The sequence below is a fragment of the Opisthorchis viverrini genome (assembly GCF_000715545.1).
Source record: "Opisthorchis viverrini unplaced genomic scaffold opera_v5_28, whole genome shotgun sequence".
Taxonomy (NCBI): domain Eukaryota; kingdom Metazoa; phylum Platyhelminthes; class Trematoda; order Opisthorchiida; family Opisthorchiidae; genus Opisthorchis; species Opisthorchis viverrini.
In genome coordinates, this window is record NW_008751684.1 from 1732273 (window position 1) to 1747092 (window position 14820).

Here is a 14820-nt window from a genome sequence, read left to right on the forward strand (position 1 = left end):
AAAAAAACGGAATGGTTCGCGTAGGCAATCGGCAAAATGAAGTGGCGTCTAGTATTCCACATGAATCTGCCAAGATCATCATCATCATCATTATCAACTGTAATAACCGCGTACTGGTCGTACATTGATTGTAGCTGCCACAGTTTCGTTCACCGATGATTGGGGGGTAAGTAGCTGCGCATTGCACGCGCGAGCTGGTAAATTGGTGCATAAATCCAGCACTTTCAGTGAGTTGTCAAGCGGGGGGTGGGGGTGGAAAAGGAGCTATGCATTGAAGGCAATAGCTTGGATGCATGAGCGCCACTGAGGGCGCGACTGGGCCATGTCTGATAATGTCTCTAGCCATTGATGTGGCCCGTCTCGGGGTCCCCAGCCAGGGTCCCCTGCCAAGATACTTACCGAGAGAGGTGCTATTAGTACATAGACCATGATAGCCAAAAACAACTCACAAGGTGTATGCACTAATAACAGTCTACTGTGGTTGACAGTAGTTTACAGTAGCTAGTTGCACCATGTATAAAATAAATGTACTATGAAGTAAATGGGGAGTAAGTCCAAAGGGGAACTTATCGTTTGTGAGTGTTCCTTGGTTAGAGTCCGGACGACGGGAACGTGTTTTCTCTGACTGACCCGTTGCGCTCGCCCGAGTGTGTGTTGACTGTGTTGTGCTTTTATTGGCCATGTTCTGTCCTTATATATGTCGAGTGGAACGTAAAAACATTCATGTGGGATCACAATGCGCCCTTAACGAATTCACGGAACCTGTTGTTGACCAAAGGTCGTATTCATCGTGGCGTGTGATTGTGAGGCAGACAAAACCAAATAGGGATCGTAGGTGCGGGTGTGAAGTTGCTTGAAGAAGTAATCAAACGGAAGGGTAACCGTTACAAATACTCTCCCCGTATCGAAAAGGAAAAAGGTCGGTTGAACGCTAGGTGTCAGTCGTGATGAAATAGTTGATGTCAACATGCGATGAAACGGTCTGGCCAGTGTTATGTGTGTGCCAGAACGAGTGATTCGGTGAGGTTGTGCAGGGCGTTCTCTGGTAGATTCTGTAGTTGGGCGTGCAGCCTTGTCGATGGGCACTTTGTGTTGTGGACTGTCGGGACAATTGACTCCAGAGAGTCGACATAAGCGTAAATGCAGCAAATCAGTGGGAGTTGATCAGACTAATTAGATGAACTGTCTTGTGCTCGCAAAGCGGTCTTCAAATGTCGGTGAAATCGTTCCACTAGACCGTTTGCTTGAGGATGATTGGCAGTGGTTCGAATGCGTTTGCATCCGAGTAATTTAGTGAGACCCTGGAAGAGTTGTGATTCAAATTGCGATCCGCAGTCGGTGGTTATAAAAGAAAGGATCCCGAAATCGGTAATCCAACCGTTTATGAATGCTCGAGTGATAGTCTTGGCAGAAATATCGCAAATGGGGATAGTTTGTGGTCAGCGTGTAAAGCGATTGACACATGTGAGAAGGTAGGAAAAACCGTTAGATATCGGCAATGGGCCGACTATGTCCAGGTGAACGTGGCCGAATCGGCAGTTTGGTTGAGAGAAGGTGCCAACGGGTGCGTGAGTATGCCGAATGACTTTTGAACGTTGACACGCGAGGCAAGTTTTTGCCCATGAACGGATGTCTTTGTTCATATTCTGCCATGCGAAGCGTTGAGAGATGAGTTTGCTCGTTGGACGTACTCCAGGGTGTGCTACATTACGCAGCACATAGAGAACGAGACGGCACATTGCGCATGGAACTAGGGGTCTTGAAACGGATGTAGAGGAATCACAGTCTATGTTACCTGGTGCTGTTTGTAGTGGTACGGGTCTGATCTGTAGTGAAGATTTGTCCGGTGATGGCAGTTTGACGGGCTCGTCTTTTTGTAGTTGCGCCATACGCTGCAGATGATCGTAAATGTCGAGTGGAGTGAGTCGATTTTCGGACGAGATAAGGCGTCAGCAACGATGTTCAGATGTCCTGATATGTGGCGAATGTCATCGGTGAATTGAGAAATATTATCAAGGTGACGTATTTCGCGGGGTGAATATTCATCAGGCTTGCCGGTTAAGGCTGGCATTAACGGTTTGTGATCTGTATAGATGCCTTCCAGCAAATGACGGAAATGGCAAATCGATCGGTAAATGGCTACCAAATGTACTGTAACGTGATTCTGTGGGTGATAGCTTATGGGTGAAAAATGCAAGTGGCTAATGCACATTATTCATAATCTGATGCGAACCGCGCCTTTAGCATGGTTAGAAGCACCAACGTTGAGTGATAGAAAGGAACTATGTTGTAAGTGAAATAGTTTGAGAGAATCAGCTAGGGAGGCTTGGGCTTGCCCAAAGGCAGATATGGGTGAATGGGTCAATCGAAAAGTTTTGGGGTTTCCAGATAATAGTGTCGTATGTGATGCTAATGAGGAAGCAGCTTTAGAAATGAACCGTCGGTAAAAGTTAATTATTCCTAGAAAATGTTTGATCTAGGGAGAGAAAAATCACGAATGATGGTCGAATTACTAGTGGCAGGTGATAAACCGTCTTGATCAATCGTATGGCTAAGAAAATTTAATGCACGGTCGTGCAATCTGGTAAATAAAAGACGTAATTGTTCTAGATGTTGCTCGATGCTATCACTGGCGACTAGAATGTCATCTAAATAGGCAAAAAAGAACGACAAACCAGAAAGTATTTGGTCAATAAAACGTTGAAATATCTGAGCTGCATTTATCAAACCAAAGGGTATGCATAAAAGCTCGAGCAAACCAAAGGCGTAGTAACAGCAGTTTTATGAATGTCTTCGGGGTGAATTCCAATATGGTGGATATTGACGTGGGAAAATGTACAACCCACTAGAATAGACGCAAAATCATGAATGTGCGGGATGGGGTAATGATCTGGAACAGTGATATTATTTGGTGCACGGTAGTCACTACCGTGTCTCCAGTTTTTTTGGTAACATAAGGAGTGGTTATACCTAAGCGCTACTGGAGGGATGAATGACTTCAAGTTGTACCACATGTTGAAACTCATCCCTGGCAATCTTTAGTCTTTCCGGTGGAAGTTGTCGTGGACGTGCGTAAACGGGAGTTCCGCGTGTGTCAATGTGATGAGCCGCAGAGTGTGTCGGTTCTGCTTGATGGAAATTAGGCCTTAAGAGCTCAGGAAATTCGCGGAGTAAGTCGTGGTAAGGACCGTGTGGCGATAGCGTTAATGGGCAAATGTTCGTTGTACTTGTTGGTTTTCCTCTGACTGCTAACTGAGTGATGGAGTCAACTAGACTTTGACGATTTAAGTCTACTAGTAAATTATGATGGCTCAGAAAATCTGCCCCTAGAATGGATTGGTGTACGTCTGCAATGATGAAAAACCATCCGACTTCTCTACTCTGGCTGAGGTTGAGGTCTAGCGCTCGTTGTCCGTATGTTTTAATGTTAGTGCCAACAGCAACCCGCAATATAAGCGGGGGGGGGGGGCAGTTTTGAGTTACACGTATTACGCAAGTATCGGTACCTGTCGACCAGAAAACGAAGACCAGAGCTCCTATCTAAGAGGAGGAGACAGAGAGTGTTGTAATCTAGGCCTGGGATACTACTCGACTGTAATGTCCGGCCTATTGGTTTCCCGGTTGAGATTTAACTACGGATGGTGACACCCGAAACGAACAAGTTGCTGTGCATTTTCGAGCAGCTCGGGTGAATTGGGTATGGTAGCAACAGTGCCCTGAAGAACGAGATACGGAAGTAGAAAAGTGGCGTCTCTGCTTATTCGGAGACGTAAACGGACGATGTGGGATACGCTCGAAAGTAATCACCGCTATGTGCTTATCTACTTCGCCGATGCGGGCGTGAAGGAAGAAAACAGCGTTAGACGTGTTGAGAGAATTAAGCTTAGGCGAGCACAAATTATGGTATCCATGATACAATTCAGAAGGAGTATGCACTAATAACAATATACTGTAGTTGTCAGTAGCTTACAGTAGCTATTTGCACCATGTATAAAATAAATGTAATATGAAAGAAATGTGGAGCAAGTCCAAAGGGGAACTTATCGTTTGTGAGTGTTCCTTGGTTAGAGTCCGGACGGTGGGAACGTGTTTTCTCCGCAGTATAGCTGCTACACGTGTTCGGTATTTGTCTGGACCCGAAACGCTTGGCTGACCAGTTGCTCGCGCGCGAGTGTGTCGGGTGTGTTGTGTTTTTGTTGGCCGTGTTCTGTCGAGTGGAACATAAAATCAATAATGTGAGATCACATTTCACCCTAACGAGTTCAGGGAGCCTGTTGTTGACCAAAGGTCGTATCCATTGTGACGATGTTGACGCGTGATTGTGAGGCAGACAAAATTAAATAGGGATCGTAGGTGCAGGTGTGAGATTGCTGGGAGGAGTAATTAAGCGGAAGGGCAACCGTTACAGCATTCCCATTGTGTTTGGCGGTTTTCCCATTTTTTTGGTATTTTCCTTCAGTATTTGGATCTGCCTAGTGGTCTTTTCACATCAAAATCCAGCAGTTTTTCGGCTGAGTCTGCTATAGCTTATGCGCGCATTCTGGCCTGTTTACATTACTGTATTTCAGTTATTTCTTGCTCACATTGCATGTTTAACTCATTGAGCTCTTGCTTCTGACCCACAGTAGTTCCCCACGTCACACTGATATTACCGAGATAATCCACAAGTTTTGAGGCGCGCATTTGTTCCCCTATGGAGACGTATTTTGGTTTCATTCGTATCTTCATGCCCGGTCCTATGGACGTGGATGACGATACACTGGCGATGAAACTAGCCAATGCTGCAGGATAGTACGTTACCAGTGCGGAACCTGATTTCATATAAACGTCCTGTATTCATTTATCGGAGATTCGCGAGTGAAAGTCTAGCTGCTTAAATGCATTCTTACGGAGTCTACTTGACGAGAAGGCGTAAAAATGAAGTCCTCAAACATTCAAGTGGAAACGTTTGCGCTTTGAAGGTTTTCGAATGGTCGATATCCGGACTACGTGACAAATCTATGTTAAGCAGCCATATTATTTTCAAAAAGCTGGCAGGTTCAATCGTAGTTAGCGGGTGATCGTTCGAATATTTTCCACACACGTCAACACGACATACTGGTCTCGCCCAGGTCGTGCACGTCCGATCACGTGAATTACAATAGTTTTTTTCAGTACCTTACTCTGTTAATGGATATTCCATTCAGCTTAATAAGTAATCGCTGATATGGTAACGGAATTTTATTCTTATCTACCAGTCATTGATGGGTGCACTATCAATATATCCAAACTTCGCTTCCTAAATCCTCCCCTTCTCTGCAAAAGTGTTTCAGAACTTGCAGCTTTTCCGACATGGACACGAAGTAACCGTATTCATGTTACTTCATTCCCTGTCACAGAGCGTGACCATCCTTTTCTCGTGCGAACTCCGCTTGGTGTTGTTCTGACACCTCATTATCCACAGCTGAATCCAGTTATGGGACATTCTTGCAGCTGCTACACAAACAGATCAACCTAAAGGTTTCTGCGTTACAAAAGTTCTGCTGTGAACCGAAAGTACAAAACTATTACGTTGCTATCTGTTGGGACGGTTTGAGTTGGTTTCCACTGCCAGATCGGTGCATTCTATATTGTTAATGCTTTTGAATCTGGTCATTGAGCGGTCCATCTACGTAGTGCACCTTCATCGTTCGACTAAGGCACAGTGATACAAAAGAGCCTACAGAGACCGCCTAATTTCAACCTTTAAACGATTGTGGCCTAATTTCGCATCATCACAAGTGAACAGGGAGTGTAAAGTTCTGTTAGCTAACAGGTTAAATTCGTTTTCTTGTTTTCACTGATAAGTTTTTCACACAGTTTTGCTTTTGATGTTCAAAAGTATCGGCTGGAAACATTGGAAAACCAAGACATTGTATTGAAGAAGAAAACGGTCACTTCCCGAATGCCTAGTGAAGTAGCCAATAAATGAGCACCTGTTTTCACGTTTCATTTTTGCTGTAGATGAATCAATCATTGCAGATGAACTGTTCAGGAAAGTACGTGTCGTCTGCATGATTCTCACAATGCCAGCAAATCACGAGAATAAAGCGACAGTCGTGCGAAACACATGGGCTTCCAGATGCAACGTCCACTTCTTCCTTAGTAGCGTCGAGAACAAAACACTCCATTCACTCGGTAAGTGAAATCATTCAGTGTGTCTTCAATGCAACCCCCTACTCATCATCATGCTTTTTTTGTCAGTTTGTGGATTCGGGTTCTTCACTGTTTTTCTACTCAGTCATCCAATTTAAGCAACCTTGCTGAATTCGCGTGCCATGCCCCTTTCCCAGTGCCGCAGGAAGAATGAACGATTTATGGGCAACCTGAACGTTGTATCTCGCAAACCATAGAGGAGTTTTGCACAAACAAGTAGGAGTTGCATGCAGACGGGTCACCATTTATTCTTACCGTGGTGTGTTGGTAGACTAAGTAAATCCGGGAACGGTGAACCTAGTGTGAAACTTAACACCAAGAAGATTACAACTTAAGTGTCACACAGATACGAAGTTAGGTAAATGACTGTTTACGATCACTACCCAGTTATTTTTATTTGGATCTCGTCATCTTGGCCACGACGAGGAGTGGTGAGCCTTAACAAAAACAGGACAGCAAGCAGGTCTGGTCTCTGGTTCCTGGCTCGCGACACTCGCTTCCAATATGACTTAGTCTAACGTAAGGCAGAAACAGTTATTTTCATAAAGGGAACTACTCACAAAGTGGGTGGAAACTCTTCGACAACCCACGACCGTTTTCGCCCTTCTTAGGGCTCACCGGGTAGGCTCAGTCCCCAAGTTCTCGTCAGACTTGTGTTCTGTTTGAATCCAAATTGGACAGATTTCGACAAATACATTTCGTTTGCATCCAAACTTGGTTCTCACGAGATAACCTCTCTTCAACTAAATGTTCTACACAAAGGCCGCCTCATACTTCACTTGGTACGATATTTGAGATATCGCAGTATATTTTTTCACAAAGGATACTGCCACTAAACCCCGTGTTTCGGCGGACGTTTTGCGCCGTCAAACTGCAAAGTCTTGCTCTAGCGTTTCCAACCCCTGTTCCCCTTTGAACCTTCAATTTAAAGAGCAATAGACTGCTCGTCGTTTTGCGCATCTTCGCGTAGCTGCATAGGCGATTAAAGTACTGTGACTGATGCACTTAATGCAGACATTAGCGGAGGTCCAACGTTATTTGAAAACTTGAGTCACTTGCGGCATTTGGAGCGAATTTCACCGAGGGTACAGGGCCGTATGCACAAGACAAGAGTAAGATCAGTCTTACTTTATGGTTATGAAACATGGCATGATCATCTCCTAACCATTGGCCTCCGGTACATTTGTAGCACAGCTGGAATCAGCTGGCTAAATCGTGTACGCGAACCGGTGCATTGGCGACTACTTTGTAACAAAGCAGGGTTACAATAACAGCACACGAAACATATGGGGCTAAGATGGTTGAGACATGTGCTGTACGTGTTCAGCTTCCGTTTACTGGATTGCGCTGTTTTCCGTTCCAAACCCATGCTGACATCTGCCAATACGGTGAAGTGAAAGCGGCGAAAATCAAACTGGTTAATTTGAGATTTTCGAACTTCCCTGTCTGAGATAAATGTGACTCTCGTTGCAGTTGGCTTGAAACCCTATAGGTCATCACACTTAAGTGACTCGATTGATATCACTTTCTGACCAGAATCTCCAACCAAGGTTTGTCTGTCTTTGTGTGCTGGTTCTTTTTGAGTGAGGTTCGTAACGATATTGAAACAATCCGATTGCTAGTCTCTTATTCCGGTTTCGTTGGACTTTGCTCACTGTATCCTTTCCACTGGTATCTCTAACTCATATTAAGACTTCAAAAAGTCTCTTGCCTACGAGTCAGTCGATCGTTTCACCGAGCCTTACAATTGGCTTGGAAATGTCCCGTCACCATGCTAGGAGACGTCGTCAGTGCGCATCTGAGTGGGCCAACAGCCAATTAACCTACGCGGGTAGCCAGACTGGTCCATTATTATCCACTGAATCGTCCACTTCCCACTTGTTCTCTCGATCACATCTATTGGGACATGTAATCTGACCCCCACCAATCTCATAGTACATACCGGTGAGATAGACAGGCGTTTTAGTGTGATCGTATGACATTACTGGAGAAAAGACTGCTGAACAGTTATAGGAAGGAATTGATTTTACAGCCCGCCATTGTAGCGAATAGCATATAAGCTTGACATGATTAAGTGGTTGATCTGCACAATATTCCTTGTCAATACCTGTTTCCACCGGTGGACTAGCGCTGTCCAACCCAACTGCGTACAGTGGTGGGCGTAGTGATGGTGGCTAGGGTGACATTCCAACAGGGTTTCCTGCCGTCATCGTAGACAAATTAGTGGAGTTATTTGGATGTGGAACTTATGCTCGAATAAACGCTAGGCTTGGCAATCTGTCGAAATATTGGTAGCTCGGGTTGGTTTATTGGTTCTTGATCAGGTGGCTGTTGATCTGTTCACCGACCTTGGCAGTTGACTTGCCAAACTCAACGAACAGATCGACAGCCACCTGATCAGCGACAGAAAGGCTAGACTTATTCACTGCTGATCGTTTTAATGTGAGTGATTTATCGGACTGACCGATTCGTTAAAAAGTTGAGTAAGCCCACCTCTGCCCTTTGCTTCAATTTCAGTCATATTCGTTCCGGTTTGTCTGGTTTCGGACCAGAGTGGTCCATGACGAGAGGCCGCCTTGAGAAAATGCACCGTTCACCTTTCTTTCTGGAAGAATCTTCTCTGGAGGGACATCTTTCATCAGCCCATTGGGTAGCGGGATATCCTCCCAAAAGTTGTGGGTTGATTAACCATCTCCCTGGCCGTGATATCTCTCTTATTAGATAGACTGCTGGCTTCGGTTCCTCTTGCTAGGTGACTGCTCTTCGCGGAAACTTTCTGGCGGGACAATGCACCGAAGCACAATAAGTTGCATGAATTAACTACTTCGCTATGAGTATCCTGTCATACCGGATCCATCCGCTCTTCGTAAGCTTGGTTTGTCGATCCAAATCGAACTCTGAAAGTTCCTCAGTGGAAGCGACTAGGACCCGTGCTAACGCCATTTGTAGTTGTCTTTGTGGTCGCATCTTGTTACTCATTCATTCAGCCTCGAATTGAATTGGTTCTACTGCAAGCGTCAGCGGGAACTGGGGGACTGTGCCTACCTGATGAGTCCTAAGAAGGGCTGTAGAAAAGTTTCCAGCAACCTTGTAGATGATATCCTTTATGAAAAATATACTGCGATATCTCAAATAGCGTACCAATTGGAATATGAGGTGGCCTTTGTGCTGCACATCCGGCTGAAGAATATCATATACGAGAGATTCGGTTGAGTCTCCCGCGAAAGGCAAAATGATATGCAAATAACTGTTTTCGTCGACATCCCGATATAAATTTAGGTGAGCAGTAGAAGCGTTCAAAAAAGCAGAAACACCAAGTGGCGAAATGAGCGCTCTAACACATCTGGATGTATGGCAACGGTGTAGGCCAACTTTTACGTCTACCGGCATACAGTCGTGGTTGATGCTCAGGTTGATGAGCTCATTAATAGAAACAAGTGCCTAGGTGTTCAGGTGAAACATTTCCTAGACCGTTTTGATGTTGTGAGTCTGGAAAGAAACCAGCTTCCGAATCGCCCTAAAATATCCGAATACATCGTCCATTAGTGTTGTCCAATATCGATGGTGTTACAGTAAGGTCGGGAGAGAGAGGTGGGACTACTTCTACATGCTACCAGCTTTTACTGCACGCGAGATAGATGTGACAAAGTGGCCACCGAACCTGGTGGACAAATGCTACTCGACCAACAATGGATTATCTACTCATAAGCTTACTGAAGAATCGTCGACAGCTCATTGCCGGTTTCGTCCTCCTTGAAGCCCATCGGGTAGGCGCGGTTCCCACGTTTTCGTGAGCCTTTTGTTGCACTTGAGTCCAAGTTGGACAGAATTCGCCAGCTACTCGTATTTGCATACGAATTTGGCTCTAACAGAAGACTTCACTAACTTCAGCTAAATCTCCCGGTTAACATGCTGGTATCCAGCTGAATGGGCTGCACAAGGCCACCTTATGATTCAGTTGGCATGATATTCGAGATATTGCGATACATTTTCTGGATGTAACACACAACTCATAAGGCAATGCTACGTCTAGATAATTTGTCACGAAATCTCGAACATCGTGGCAAATGAAACATGAGACGGCAGTCTGAATCACGTTCAGCTGAATAGGACTTTTTCAAACGAGAGATTCAGCTGGATCCAATGGAGCCAGCCGTTAAAACCAAGTCAGTGTGCAAACGGGAGTAGTTGGTGAAGCACGGATTATAATAATTGGTACAATACATGCAATACTTAGTCTTGGTTTGTTCGTTGGTTGAACACCGCTTGCGGTGACATCGTCAATGTTTTTGTGTAGTGGAGCAGTGACGTTTATCGGTGGGTGCATTTAGCACTTGAGTGTAACAATGACGTCACGGTCAACAAGGATGATCAATGCGCATGCGCGCGTCTAAGTGATAAGCCTTGACAGAGTGAGCAATTTTACCCACCGCATCACCTCATTCAGTGAAGCACGTGATAAATCGGGTGCGTCTTGCGTGCGCTGTTGGAGTAGCAGTAGAGTGGATGTTCTGGAGATCTTACTGCAACAAACTGGGTACAAATCGGATTATGCACTGTAACACAGCCGGAGTGGAGAATCCTGTTTTACAGAACCTTTCCGGCTCTTGGTTTCCTACAGCGCCGAAATCTCATTCCGAATAGGCGCACATTAGGTCAATATAAACCGCATTGGAATTGTTTTTAACCATCTTTCACTTAGAGACATCGCCGACTGAAGACAGACAACTTCTGGCATACTGTACGCCTCTACTGAGGGAACCTTGCAAGCAGTAGCCATAGTAACAGAAACATCGGAAGTATCACAATATGTCTGGCTACTTTAACTTCAACGGCTTTTTATAAGTTTCTTCTGAGAGTAAATTGTCAGCCAGTAGTGACTGCAGTGAACGAAAATCACCTTGTTATTCTACCTATCCAAATGTAAAATCCCATTTAACAAGCCGCAAGGTGAATGTGGGACTATACATTTACACTGCGCAGTTTCAACTCCTGTGAAAATGCCTGTCCGTTCATCTGGTGAATTTTTGAGGGAGACATCAAGTTAGTTTTCGTTTTCCTCGAGGAGAACATCACGAGGGATGCCAGAATACCTCCTCAAGAGTGGCAACCGTTGCATGGTGGGATTACGAGTGTGGAAACACGGCGCAACAGCCCATCCACTCAAATATATATACTATGGGAAGCCTGGGCACATATAGGCAAACCACAGTGATCGTAACAAGCGTGGGAGTCTCTTTTCTTCCTTATTCTCCACTGAAGTACTCCAGAAGTCCATCTTCTGCAATGATCATCTACTGAATTTGCAGTATGAAGTCATTGGATGGTCGGAACAACAGAATGCTCAGCTCCACACAAACAGCACCTTGAATCTACAATGGGAGACAGCTGAAAGGAGGTTGCTTCTCTAGAGGGTGCGAAATAGCTCTCTTCTCTAACCACAACCCATGTATGTTTTCTCCCCTCCGAAGTTCACTCCGCCATGGGAGAGTAAACATTGTGTTTTATTGTGTGAATCATAATTGCAGTTGAAGATATCTACCTCGATTTTCGGCACTAGTTCTCTAGCTATTGATGGAATCGGTGGGAGCCAACTACCGAATATCTGAAGGCGAGCATTAAGTGGTGTATATGCATTTGATGAATCTTAACCAATTCGGCTTTTTAATTAATCTATGGCATTATTTTACACGGCAGCTCCATTCTCGCTGTGACCATTCACCTAATTACAGGGAATACGCAACTGACTGTCAGAGTTGTCTCAAAGCTATCGATCTTCCAATTAGTGTGGGTTTCCTGGAAAGGAAGGCTAGAAGTAACGATCCCTGTTGCACTACCAACAAACAGCTAACGACTATTCTGTCGTTATCGAAGCGACGTCACAAGTGTTCCCGATGTAAGTATCACTTTACGCAATATAGTTGACCATTTAGTTAGCACATTTAGCACACATTTAGCCCTAACCGACCAGCCCCCATGGCACCACCCGGTTGCTTTCCAAACTTTCCTCAGGTAGATAGAAGGCTGATAATAAATGTCTGCATAGGCAGTTATCGTCAATTTTGACCAAGCCGGCTGAGTTGTCCTTGAGGAACTACGAACAACTGGTCAGAAAGTACAAGCAATGCATGCACTCATCTCAAAGTTACATTAGTGTTAATTATAAACTTAACTAAATCTCTCGTTGATGATATTCTTTCGAAAAGTTTTCAGCAATTTTATGTTTAATATGTCCAAGCTAAAGAGTGCTTTTTTAGTTTAAATAGGATTTGACAACGACCATGAAGTCCCGTGCTGGTCTTGTCTGTGGATGTGCGGATTGAAATTAAGAACCGTTTTTTAGGAGTCGTCGTAGATTAAAGTAAACGAGTGAGGAGGAACTGAGCTAGAATGTTTTGAAACCGAACGTTTTCCATGTGAGTGAAGCCACATTCTCAGTGACCCAAAAATACACCTAATAAGTAAGGTACGATGTGATAATTCTGCATCAGAGGACGCACGAAAGATGCCAGTGTTTGAACATCGGTGTCTCCGAAGCATTGGTCAGATCTGGTGTTAACATCGGACTAGTACTATTGAGGTACGGCAGATGGTCCTAGGAAGTATTATATCTCCTGCGACAGGCGAATTACTCACGCTTCATAGGTTACGTTGGTTAGGACGTGTCTTCCGCATGTCAGTAGATCATCTGCCTTGCTAAGCTATTTTCGCGCATCCGTGTGCTCTGTGGAAGTGATGGGGAGGCCATCCCTGTGCTGTGTGGAAGTGATGGGGAGGTGGACAGTGTATGACCTGGCAACAAGGCATCAAAGAGATGGCCCTCTACAGCATTGGATCAAAATACCGCTTTCGGAAGCTCGTACTGTATTCGTGCAAATCGTAATTCGTTGGAGCGTGGCAGCCCAAATGCAACCCTGTTTCATCCAGCGCCAATTATGAACGCAGTGTAGGCAGTCACGGAGATTTGAATTCCGGCTTTTATTTCGGAATTAAAGGATTAAAGAATTAAAGGACAGTCGAGCGTCCAAGGATCAGGAAGGAAAAAACGCCTTTTGTTTACTGAGTTCCGGGCTGTTGTAAATCTGTCGAAGAGAGTGTCCGGCTGGTTGATCAGAATGCGTGCCGGGATTTTTCCGGGACTAATATGTAGTCATCCGTTTTCTGTCGGCTTTCTTACGAATAGCACTATGAATTCAACGTCCTTGAACTTTTGTAGGACAGCAGAAATTTCTCAAATAATGCAAATCCAATGAACTCTGTCTTATGCTTACTGGTGCATTCAGTTTAAACCATTCGTGCCTTCTATGCATCCGATGCCTCTTCAGGAGCTCTGAACTCGTGATCGGTACAGTGGTTTGAGGTGTTGAATAAAAACTACATTTTTCGTCTATCAATTTATCTAGTGCTCTAAAGACCTAATTTCATCGTCAGCCTACATAAGAGATATTTTGGCTCATTATCAGTAGCCTTCCGTTTTTCATTTTGCACAGACGCTCCGAAAATTTGATCTTCTCATTGCAAAGCTCCTCTCGTGGCTACCTGGCAGATGTTAGCGTTCCTGGGTGTTCTTTTGGTCGGACCTGTGAAGGTAAAAATGCAAGGTGTGTTAAGTGAGACCTAGTCACACTGCTTTTCAGCTGCTCGAGGCAGAACGGTTGACTTTCCAGCTACTGGTCACAAATTCGCTGGCTCGAAACTTTCTCATTTTCGTGAGGTGGACAAAGCTGATGATTCACAATAGGGATGAAACATCCGTGCAATGCTCCTCGTCTTTTAAGCATAGCTTGGACGCACTTGCTCAATCGGATATTACAAAAGCTCCTCATGCCACTTTCTACAATGATTACCCACTTCTACTGCTTATTCCAACATATTAAACGACATGCTAGGGATAACCTCTTGGAACTCTGCTATTTGTGATTACTAGCTATCGCCCAGCTTTTCCGCATCCCTGGCTCACCAAGCCGTAGCCCTATTCCTGGTTCGATTTTTCGGAACAGCTTCACTGCTCCTGGCGATTCGATGCTTCGACCCACCTGGTTGCGCAGAGCTAACCTGGCAGGAATTAAAACTCACTTTTGGGATTTCTCAGGTTTCTGTGCACAGCTGGGCGTGTTTTCAGCGGCGTTGAAACATCTCGACCGTATTCGGCAATGCCCTGGAAGTCATGCACGGCCGGCCATTCCTAATTGTCGAGAGAGCGCAGCACTGTCGCCTCGATCATAACGGACATGCTAGTCAGATGAAATAGTACATTTCAGACATTTCTCGCAACGTTATAATGGTTTTATGTGAGAACCATACCCTGCTTGATTCACTGAAATTTAGCTGTCAAAATCGTTTAGCCTACATATAGCGCCTATCGCACTAATGCTATGGTTGTTCTCACAACAATATAAGAAAACTGGACTAACACCGGGCGTTCTGTATTTCCGTGGCAGCCCGGCTGTGATTCCTGTGCGCTGCGGACTTACAGGCCAGTTGTCTTTCAAATATTTGTCACCTTCTTTAGCGGGTGCACGATATAGACTTCCGGGAATTAGTGAATTCGTGCTAAGTAACTAACACCAAACTTCAGGTTCTGTAAGAGACCTTGTGTATCCTCGAGACCAGGAGAACTGTATTGCGTATATTTTCAAACTAACA

General features: G+C 44.8%; 2 protein-coding genes across 2 annotated transcripts in view; one reads left to right on the top strand and one right to left on the bottom strand.

The window, feature by feature from the left end:
- T265_02347 (hypothetical protein) overlaps positions 1 to 14820 on the top strand; it is a gene marked incomplete at both ends in the record, with an annotated part of 42972 nt that overhangs the window by 19374 nt on the left and 8778 nt on the right. The window contains one exon of the mRNA XM_009166561.1: positions 5983 to 6156. Within this exon, the coding sequence (XP_009164825.1) occupies positions 5983 to 6156 (174 nt within the window). The remainder of the gene's footprint in view (positions 1 to 5982; positions 6157 to 14820) is intronic.
- Positions 4555 to 4821, bottom strand: T265_02346 (hypothetical protein; the record flags this gene model as incomplete). Its single annotated transcript, XM_009166560.1, has 1 exon — positions 4555 to 4821. The coding sequence occupies one exon, from the start codon at positions 4819 to 4821 to the stop codon at positions 4555 to 4557; it is 267 nt and encodes an 88-aa protein (XP_009164824.1).